The following is a 10,896-nucleotide window of genomic DNA, read 5'->3' as shown; positions in this document are numbered from 1 at the left end:
TATCTTAGATAAATATAAATTCAGATACTTCTCTTTCAATATATTCTGACATCTCTGAGACAGTTGGTATATGATAACAATGAACATTCTGACTTTATACATTTACATTTTCAATGAACATTCTGACTTTATCAGGCATAATATAGTCTAAAACAGTCAGGTTTTAGACAGATGCAAAGGATATGGGGCCCTGCCAGCTGAACAGTTAGTGAGGAACACATCCCTGAGGAATGCTAATTATCTGGAGCAGAGATTTCAGCCCCTCATTAGGGCGGAAGTCCTGCCTCAAGAGCTGCCAGTCAATCCGATTGGCCGGCAGCTCTATAGTCCCAGAAACACCAGAGGCCAGCACTGGGACTACAAATGCTCCCCAGATTCTATGTCCTGGAGTCCAGGGCCAGGTAAGTGCAGGGGCTCTTACGGAGAGGAAGGCAGATGAGGCTGGGATGTGGGGGTGGTGGGGGAGAGGGGGGTGTGGGAGGCTGGGCATTGGAGGGGTGAGGAAGCACCCATGGGGGTGCTGACTTTGGGGGCGGAATGTGGAAATGGGGCCCTTGAGGGAGGTGCTCCCCAATTACTGTCTGAGGCTTGAGCAGAGTGACCTGTTGGGTTTCCCCCCTCCCCCCTGCTGCCCCTGAAGTCATCCCATCAGCATCAGAACCTCAAATACCTGATGACAATGTTAACTGGTATATCTATTGTTACACTCAAAAATCATTTTGGTTTTGAGAATATACTAAACAATACAAAGGTATTTTATTGAACAGCAAACTCCATTACAAATACAAAAGCATGTCTATAGCCATCTGTAGTGTCATTTTAAAAATGTATTCATGGGATGTGAGCGTCAGTGGCAAGGCCAGCATTTACTGCCCATCCCTAATTGTCCTTGAGGAGGTGGTGATGAGCTGCCTTCTTGAACCGCTGCAGTCCATATGGTGTAGGTACACCCACAGTGCTGTTAGGGAGGGAGTTCCAGGATGTTGACCCAGTGACAGTGAAGGAACGGTGATATATTTCCAAGTCAGATGGTCTAATAAATTCTGGCTGTTAGGACTCCTTTTTGATTCCAGCATTATTAATTCATAGCCTAGAAATATAGGTATTGTTTCTAACATTTGGGTATGCATGGTGACTGTTTATCCCACGTACATAGAACTGTTGATAATCAATTCTATTTTAAGTACCTCATACAGAATGGAAAGAATGTTATTCTTTCAGCACCAATGCAAAAACCATTTCAAGCAGTTCATCTTCTTAAAATAACCAATTTTTAAGTTAAGAAAAATAATACACCCAGAGAAAAGCCACAAATGCACATAAAAATGTCCTGTTTTTGTTATAACCACCTCCTAGTACCCTTACAATAATACAGTAACAGAAAAGGACCAGTGATTGGCTTCAGTAGTGAAACTGTCCTTTAACTTTGATTCTGTAATTGGCAGGGGAAAGTTACTTGTTTCATTGAAAGTCAAGTTGTATTTAAACAACAGCTATCAGTCTCAGACCAGAAGCTGCAATGTTACTTCAAGTCAAGTGCACCCTATTTTTGGTTTCTGAAACTCCAATTCTACCGCCCACAAGATAGTTTGCAAGTTATAGCCATCAGCAGAGGTCTTCTCATAACAGTTAGAACTTCAAATGTTTAGAATGCATGTAGGATGATGCACACTGCCTAAACATTTAAATTAGCTCAATTTCACCATTTTGGAAACCTGCTTTGACAGCGCACTAGAGTTGCAGTCCATGCAGCATCAAAGAATTGTGTGCAACCATTTTGCTGTCTGGAGTGCAGCCAGACACAAAGCCTGGATTTAGACTACACCTTTAGCATTGGTGCAGCACTAAAGTTGTAGTATAAACAGACACTTTGTATAAAATCCATTTAAAAATTAAAATATTACTCACTAGCAGATCCCCATTGGCATTGCTAATGATAGTTGAATCATACGCAGTTATCTATTAGAGGAGTCATCAACACTGTATGATTGGGAAAGTGATACAGGAAGTAAGCGTGACATTTTTAGGAGGTGCATTATATATGCAAGAATTTTAATGTAGTACTTAGTCAGCAAGAGCAGGGCCAACAAAATGGGAGTAGGACCAGTGCATCTTTAAATAGTAGAATGGGGCTGGAAAGTCTTTTAATTCATGGAGGTATTTTGAAGTTAAAGTAATATAAACGATAATGGTATTTCAGAGCATAGATGATCACAGATGGGAAAGCAGGGCCTAAACAAATGGCTGACAGAGAACAGGGGGTAGGAGCTAATAAACAACTGAAGTCAAGTCTGGAGCTATTTTGCCAAACTACAAGCATAGGGATATGGGACAGAATAGAAATGAAATGGGAGTGGGGGTTGGGGGAAATCAGAAAGCAGGGCGGAGCAGAGATTGGAACTGGGAGGTATTTTAAATTCTAATACACCCAAAATAGAAAGAGGAGACAGGCAGAGCTGAGATATATTCTGCTTGAACGACTAGAAAGGAGGAGTGGGACCTAAACAAACAATGAGAAGTAGTCAAGAACGGGAATAGAGCCTAAAGCGGGGTGTGATTTGGAAGGGAGGTATCATTCTTAAATGATTGCCACAGAGAAGGGTTATCTAAATGGTTAGGAGGGGGAGATGGTTTTGAGCTGGGACACTTTTAAAATTCAGATGTAACAGAGCAGTTCCTCAGAGTTCTGCATTGTATTGGCCAGCAGAAGTAGAGTGCCAAGTGAATGCAAATGGAAGGTACAACAACCCCATCCAGTGTAGAGGGTCTGTAAGACTTTATATTAAATGTATGTGACTGCTAGTTCTTGACATTTAAGATGTTGGGCCTGTCTGTATTCTTCTGACTGCTGCCCTATCAAGCATGACTGAAAGAAATTTTGACACAAGAATAAAGTTCTATACAGAAATATATACTGCATGAAGGATTTATAAACACATATCCATATACATGTACATAAATTATAGTTTTGCACATTCTCTCCCAAAAATCTCCCATACACAAAAATGAACTGTTCTTTTCACTATGCCAACTACTCAACAAATATTACCATGGTATTTATTCCAGTTGGCTATGATAAAACCATGTGGACTCTTGAACCATGCTATGCTGCCTTTGGTCTTTTGAGTATCAAATCAAAATGGAAGTAAATCGTGCACTCTGTTCCTGTCTGAACCAGTATTCAAGGAGCGGTTACGGTACATCCCGCCACTTAGGAGTATTGCAGAGAAGGACTGCGATAACGGTTTGTAGACAGAAGGTGCAGTTTCACAAGTTGGTTGGTTGGATCCATATGCCGCAGAGGTGGTTCTGTAAAGTGGGTTTTGAGGTTTAACGAACGGAACTGGGGAATATGAAGATGTTGGGATCTTTGCCATGCAGGAAAAGATAGGGTTTCCGGGATTCACACAGGGAGACCACAACTTCTCCTTGGACTCTGCCTTTGCAACAACGGCAGGGATGGGATCATCATCACTCGTTTCCTTTTTATGCTCAACTTTTGGCGCAAAATATTGATTGTAATCATCACGCACCAAGTCTTTACACTCATCCTTTTGAGCAAGGGATAAATTGAGATCATTACACACACTGTCTTTACATACCTTGACAGTAAATGATGGATTGAAATCATCACGCAGTTCGTCCATCTGAACCTTCTGAGTCTGGGGTAAGTTTAGATTATCACACAAAAGGTCTTTAGATTCAATCTTAGGAACAAAGGATGGATTGAGATCATTACATACAGAGTCTTCAATCTGAACCTTCTCGGGTTCAACGTTTGAAGCAAAATGATCACACACCGAGTCTTTAAAGTGAACCTTTCGAGCGAGGGATGAATTGATACGATCATTTTTGGGCTCAACCTTTGAAGCAAAGGATGGAGTCGGATCATCACACGTTGGGTCTTTAAACTGAACGTTTCGAGCAGACGTTGGAATAGGATAATGACTCATGGTCCCCTTAAATAAGTTGATCGGGTCTTTCCAGGTGGAACAGTAACATTACACGGTCACCTTTCTGGGAATGATCACCGATCTCTCCAGCTCATCATCAGTTTGATAATGGATGTAACAGTGTCCACAGGGAGGTGATCCTGGTTGTATCCAATGCAGTCAGCTGTCCCCTTGCCCTAGTTGCTGCTCTCTTTTATCCTCCGGCTCTCTGGTTGTTACGGATCCATCGTGTGGCTCGAGCTGTTTGTTGTGGCAGCAGTGCCTTGGTAACGGCGTCTGATTGGCCCGCTGGAATGACGTATGCCAGCTCTCGAGGCGAATACTGGGAGCTGTAGTCCGGATGACGCGGCGATCGGCGGTTGGTCGGCGGGGCCGGGACTGCAAGTCCCACAATGCTGCGCACGCGGCGTGCCCCCCCCCACCCAACGAGGGAGGGGGCGGGGCCTGTGTTTGTGCTTCGCTCGGTAGCGTCACCGCTCGTCAGTCAAAACATCACAAGGGGCCACGGCTGGAGGCTGTTGTTTTTTAACCAGTCAACAGTGTTAGTTATCGCTGGGTGAAGGGGAGGCAGGTAAGGTGCTAGGCCCGGCTTGGGTGCGAGTGCGGAGCAATGCTGTTTCCCAGAGGCTGAGGGAAGGGGAGAGCGGCCGATGTTTGCGGCGGGCCCGAGATGTCAGATCTGAAGGGCCGCGGCCGGGAGGGGTGAGGGCTTCGGCTTCTCCATCAGGAAGGGAGGTGGGGTATGGGGATGGAGCCGGAGATTAACCTGCCCCGAGTGACCTATTTCCCTGCCACCGTGTTTCCGACAGACCCGCGGCTCCACTTTCATTAGTGCGATGCTAACGTCAGGCTGGTTTATTTTTTTACTTTGCACCGGTGGAAGCGTCAAAAGTCACCGCACCGGCTGTTTGTTTTGGTTTAGCAGCGGATTCGCTTCCTTTTGGCTTCAATTCCAGGGGTTAGTTGCGCAGGTTACAACTGATCGCAAGATCTGATTATACTAATGTAACTTCCACTTTCTCCCGATATCTGTTGAAATAATGAATAACACACGCACTCCATACCACACATATCGAGGGATGATGAAATTAAACTTAAGCTTCTTCCTCAAAACCTTTCATCGCAATCAGCATTGGCGAGGGATAGTTGCTGCAATTATAGACATTTTCTCTTGTATTACTTTCCACATTTTTATACAACAGACAAGATCTGCATTTGAGCAGCACTTTGCACGTTTCCCTAATTTTCGTGGAAAGAGGGGTTGCAACCAAGTAAAGATTCCTGGAACCTACAATTTTCCGCAACCTCCAGCGGCTATTTTATTAATCATTTCCCTCAGTATTTGATCAATAATTTTTACAGAAGTGTGGAAACAACACTCCTATCTCTGTGGTTTGAGTGAAGCATTACACTTTGTACCCATTTCTCAAAGCATAGTTACAGTGAGATATCGAGGTCCTAATTTCGGAATGGAACCGCTTTGATGTAAAAATTCAACTCCTTTGTCCTCAACGTTGTTGTGGATTTTAAATGTGCAGAACAAGTAACATTTCTAATAATCCTAGATTTCCTCCGTTGTTGCTTTTAACCTACCATGGATTCAGATAGAAATCTTAAGCTTAAATGGAGCACACTGTGACTGTCATGGTGAACAGGGGTATCATACTTCTGAATATTCTTTTTATGCTTGAGGTTATGAAACCTCTTATTTTATTAGGGCTTATAGGCTCATCCTCCTCTTCCCTCCCCAACTTGATTCCTGGTTTCTGCCTGGCATTTCCTCTCAGCAGCACAACTGAAATTGACAGCTCAACAGAGTGGAAGATAACATGATTACACCACAGAAGGTGATCCTTCAGGCTTGCGGGAAGACACTCTGTGGGATGTGGGTGGGAAGACAATGCACTATCTCAATAACTGTAATCTCAATCACTATTTCGGATTTTATTCAACTGTAAGATTTGGAAAAGGCCAATTTGGCCTGTCAGGCCTGTTTCATTTTCATTGACTTCAATCCTCACTTTGTCTTATCGCTTCATCCATACAAATGTACTTGTTTTGCTTTTATATTCATTTATATTATGATTTTGGTGGCTTTTCTGGGAACTTATTTCACTAATATATTTTTCTTTATGTATAAAAAATATTGCCTGATTGCCCCTTTTGCTTCAAACTTCCTCTTTGTTAACTTGTGATCCCTTTGCAACAGTGAACAATTTGCCTAGATCACCTTAGTTAATCCCTTTCATCATTTATGATTATGAATTTAATCTTTAAATTTCTGTCTGGTTTGGGATTAATGGTTATTATAAATTTTCTTGCAGTAATAAAGCTACTGAAACATATGGCAGAGTATTAGCATATTTAAACTGATCCTACACTGCAAAGATTTGAAGCAGCCTTTATATAAAATAATGACCTTTCTGCCTTGTCACCTCATTTTGTTCCTATTCTGTCTTTCACTTTTTTTCTTTCTGCCCTATATTTTTATTGGCATTTTGCTGAGCACTTGATTTTTTGCCATTTAATTGTTTAAAATGCTTAGCTTGCTTTTATTCTTCCTGCTTGCATTGCCATTTCTGGAAGTGGGAGCAATGTATTTTTGTTTAAAAAGCAGGGATATTCATTGGCTGGAAACCGGCGTTAAAGGCAGGGTTCCACTAATGAAAAGCCTAAATTTGTTGACATGGTTGCATCATGGATGTGTAAAATGAAACCCATGCAAACCAAAAAATGAAACCAGAATCCAAAATATAATGTTAACTAAAAAAAAACCGCTTCTGCTTGTAATATTGCCTTTTCTGTCCAATATTTTTATTCTTTACCCTTTCCAATTTTTAAAGTTCTAATTTCATTTTAAATTATATTTTTAGACTTTTTTAAACCTTATCTTTTCTATGTGCTGTTTTCTTTTTAAAATTTTTTACTTTTTTTTCTGGTGTCTATGCTCCATTCTGTATTTGGGAGCAACTTTCAAAATACTCAGTCGAAAGTCCAGATTGTCAATGTGTGACGTGTAAAATGCTGAAGATGCTGTGTTGTTTGATTATATATTGTCAATCACTGGAGCTCAGCACTGGCAGGATGTGAGATCTCATCCTGAGTGTTGTGAGATCAAACACTAGCAAATTTTTGAGTTTAAATAAATTGGTGATTTAAGCAAAATGGTATTTGTGTTTATATATTTGTTTTGAAATTAAGAATTTTGACAGGATACATTTAATGTAGTAGTGTAATAACTTAATTTACAGAACAATACACATAATTTTCCCTGTCCTTCTGTTTGCAATATAATTGTTACTATGAAGCTTGACTTTTAAACTAAAATTTTAACATTTCTAAATATATGCTCACTACATTTTGCAAGTGTATTAGGCAGTCCTTTTGGCAAATCATGAAAGTATTGAGTCAGATACTATTCACTTCACCTATAATTTATAAGACAAAAACGTCAAATAATTCACTAAACAGCGAAAGTAACTTTTGCTAGTAATGTACATTGTGTTTTTAATGTAACCAGGAAAACAAATTATAGCTGAACTTGAGAATGTCTGTAGCATCACAGTTACACAAAAATAAATATGTTCTATTAATTTACCTAAATTACATGAAGACATATTTCAACAGTTGAAGAATCAATTGTCTAGTTGATGTGACTCTTTGGTTTACAAAAGTAACATTTTTCAAAGAGTGATATTAAGCATATAATGTTTGATAGTGATGATTCAGAATACAAGATCTTGGTTAATGGATAGATAGCTAAAATTAGATAGTTTATTAAAAAATTATTATTGTTATTATTCAGCATTTGAATTTTTAAGGAAGGTCAAAGGTTGTGGTCAGTTCAAGTGTGTGACTGAAAAGCTGACACATGGAAAAACATAGCAGCTGGTTATACCTGGATACGTTGCCATTTTTCTATTACCCCCATTCTATTACCTATTTGCAATCCCAGCTAAAGATTATTCAAAGCTATCCAGTTTGGCAAAGCTATTAATATAATTCACAACCCTGATTACATCTTCCTAATCATAGCAATTACAGCACAGAAGGAGGCAGTTCCAACCCATTGTGATGGTGAGAAATCCTTAATTGGACCTATCTCCTGTAATCCTATTTCTTTAATCTTTCCTTGTACCCTTCAAATTCTTTCTTTTCAAATAATAATCCCAATTATTTTTAACTGATATGGTATCTGCTTCAGTGACCTTTTGTGGGAATGGATTCTATTTCCTAAAACCACCTGCATGAGAAGAAGAATCTTCCAACTTGCCCCTTTGTCTTTTTGGTAACAATTGTGACTTTGTGCTCTCACCTGTTCACCCCCTCGCCCCCTCTTATTACTGATTTACGAATCAGTGAAAGCTTTCTGCCCTTCCAAAACTTTTCATAATTTTCCAAACCTTTCTTAGGAATTACCTCCTTAATCTTCTTTGTTGCACTGAAAATAGCCCCAATTTTTGAGTATTTCTGAAATATATATTCATAACCATAATACGACAATTGGATTGATAGGAGTTGGGAGTTTGGGGTCAGGCCATATCTTTCAGCTTCTGAGCTGCAACTTGGGCCTTTCATGCATTTCAGTGAAACCTCCATGTACACCTTGGTTAGCCTGTGTCACTCCTTTTACTGGATGTCAATAAATCACTTCGGAATAAAGTTCACTGCATAGAATCATGCACCTCAAGTTTGTAATCCCACAATCAAAATCTTTTGACATGCCTATCATCTAATAGTTTTCTAATGCAAGACATTGATGTATGCTAAAATTTTGATTTGCTGCTGAATATTGATCAGTAACATCTGGGGAAAGGTAACACACATGAAGGTGAGGTCCAAGTTTTTGCTGTCAGTTTAAATTCCTTACATAATGACATACAATTTTAGAATAATCTTGCGAGTGCAGAGCGGCATAGCATAATTTTGCCATCAGTACCATTAAACATAATGGGAGGGTATGAAAGGTTTTCAACCCCTTTCAAATCCCATGCTAGTTATTGGGATACATGTTTTTTCCATTTCATGCAAATATAGCATAAAGCTGTATTGCTGTATAAATTTTATGACTGAAACCTGCACATGTTCAACAGTTGCAGTAAACTGGCTTAATTACCTGTATAATCTTTTAATAGTGGCTTTGTGAGTTTCAATGTGACTTCCATTTTGAATGCAAAGTTTGACACAATTGAAAGGTTTTCTGAAATCTGGGTTTTATGAATGGGGGAGGGTGGGTGGTTGTGAGAGAAAAACAAAATACTGTGGATGCTGGAAATCTGAAACAAAAACAAAAAATGCTGGAAAAACTCAGCAGGTCTAACAGCATCTGTGGAGAGAGAGAGAAAAAAACCGTTAACGTTTCTAGTCGGTATGACTCTGAAGAAGAGTCATACGGGTGTGAGAGAAGCTGGGTGAACCTTGGAAATATGTCTGGCTTTTTTTTGCACCTGGTCCATGAAAGAAAATTGAACTAGGAAGAGGTTGCATTTAATTAAAAAAAAGTCAACAAATAGCTGTCTTGTAGCTTTAAATTCAGGTTGATATTGGTAACTGTTAGAACACTCTTGAGTTTTAGATTGGCTTATAGCTGTAGACTAAAGGTGTCATCACAAGGATATATTTAACATCTATATATAAGTATATCGTGTTGAAAGCCCCACTTTTATTTTAAGTTTGTACTCTGTGTGCAGCTGCTTCTGTGAATAGGGAGATTGCCTTCTAGATAAGGTGCAGGGAGGAAAGATGGGTCACATGATTTCTCAAACAATAACAGTCTGTTATTACCGTGCAGTCTACAATCGATCCAATTTTTAAAAACTGGAACAAATTTTAATTATTCACTAATATGAATTAAACAATTTTAATTAAACAACATAGAAAGTTTTCCTTTGTGCACAAATTAAAAGCAAACTGTACATGTTGGCTTTTAATGGGGACCTGTCTGGTTCAACTAATGTTGTCTGGGTTTTAGGAACTTTGATTAGAAATGTTATTAACAATAGACTAAACCAAATGATTGTTGCATAGCAAAGTGTTGGTCTTAAGTTAAACTTTGATTTTCTTTTGCTGATTTTGATATACTTTGCTTTGCAGTTACCTTGGCTGAAGATGTCAGAGAGTTCCAGTGATAGTGAATCATCCTGTGGTTGGACCATAATTAACCATGAAGTATACAATATTTTTCTCGTTCTATCTCTTAAAGCACAAAGATAATATTTAATTGTGCACTTGAAGAATTGAGCTTTTAAAAATCATGAGAATCAAGAACTGACTGTGCAATAATTTGCATTTTAAAAAAGGGAAACATTTCCTTTACATACTGTTACAGAATCATGTCTCTGGTCTTTTTACAAGTGTGTTTACAATTTTGGAATGCAGGAGTAGATAGTGGAAACCTCCCTTCCTCCCCCATCCTACCCACAGTTCTTTCAGGTTGTACATTAGTTTGCATAGTAAACTAATATTTGCATTGTTTTCTTTGAAGCTGGTCATTTGATTAACTATCTTGCCATGGTTTTATTTTGTACCAGGTATCTAGCAATAGATACACATGAATAGTTATAATGTAGCATTTCAGATATATTGTGCAAAATCCCAGCGCTGTTCTCTTTGGAGTACAGCATTTCTGCATCCACGCTGATGTAGCAGACGCAACATCTTCATAATTGTTTAGAATTAAAAATAAATCCCACAACGGAAATTTTTTAAAGGGCTCTTGGTTGAAATATATCATACGTCATTAACATACAAGTTATGTTATTTTGCGAACTAATAAAGCATTTTTGATGAGTAAAATTTGGTATTGTCTTTTCAATAGCTATTGGAAAAGTTGTTCAAAATAACACAGCAAGCTGTTTTTTTTTTTAATATCAATAGTCAAGTCCTGGAAGTTTACTCAACTTGTACACTTTTTCAAAAATGGAAGTAGATCCATCATGTGCAG

General features: G+C 39.0%; 2 protein-coding genes across 6 annotated transcripts in view; one reads left to right on the top strand and one right to left on the bottom strand.

Annotated features, from left to right (window-relative positions):
• Window positions 1-2,910: 2,910 nt before the first annotated feature.
• Window positions 2,911-4,182, bottom strand: LOC121270030. The gene has a single exon (XM_041175333.1). It carries the CDS (start codon window positions 3,951-3,953, stop codon window positions 3,135-3,137), a length of 819 nt encoding a protein of 272 aa, XP_041031267.1. The 5' UTR covers window positions 3,954-4,182; the 3' UTR covers window positions 2,911-3,134.
• Window positions 4,183-4,374: 192 nt separating this feature from the next.
• Window positions 4,375-10,896, top strand: part of ccpg1 (cell cycle progression 1) — a 47,528-nt gene continuing 41,006 nt past the window's right edge. For all 5 annotated transcript variants that reach the window (XM_041174693.1, XM_041174690.1, XM_041174691.1 and 2 more), the window contains exons 1-2: window positions 4,375-4,524; window positions 10,047-10,121. In XM_041174693.1, coding sequence (XP_041030627.1) covers window positions 10,062-10,121 — 60 coding nt within the window. In that variant the 5' untranslated portion in view covers window positions 4,375-4,524; window positions 10,047-10,061. The remainder of the gene's footprint in view (window positions 4,525-10,046; window positions 10,122-10,896) is intronic.

Source organism: Carcharodon carcharias, chromosome 26, assembly GCF_017639515.1.
Source record: "Carcharodon carcharias isolate sCarCar2 chromosome 26, sCarCar2.pri, whole genome shotgun sequence".
NCBI lineage: Eukaryota > Metazoa > Chordata > Chondrichthyes > Lamniformes > Lamnidae > Carcharodon > Carcharodon carcharias.
This window is presented reverse-complemented; position numbering and strand designations above follow the sequence as displayed.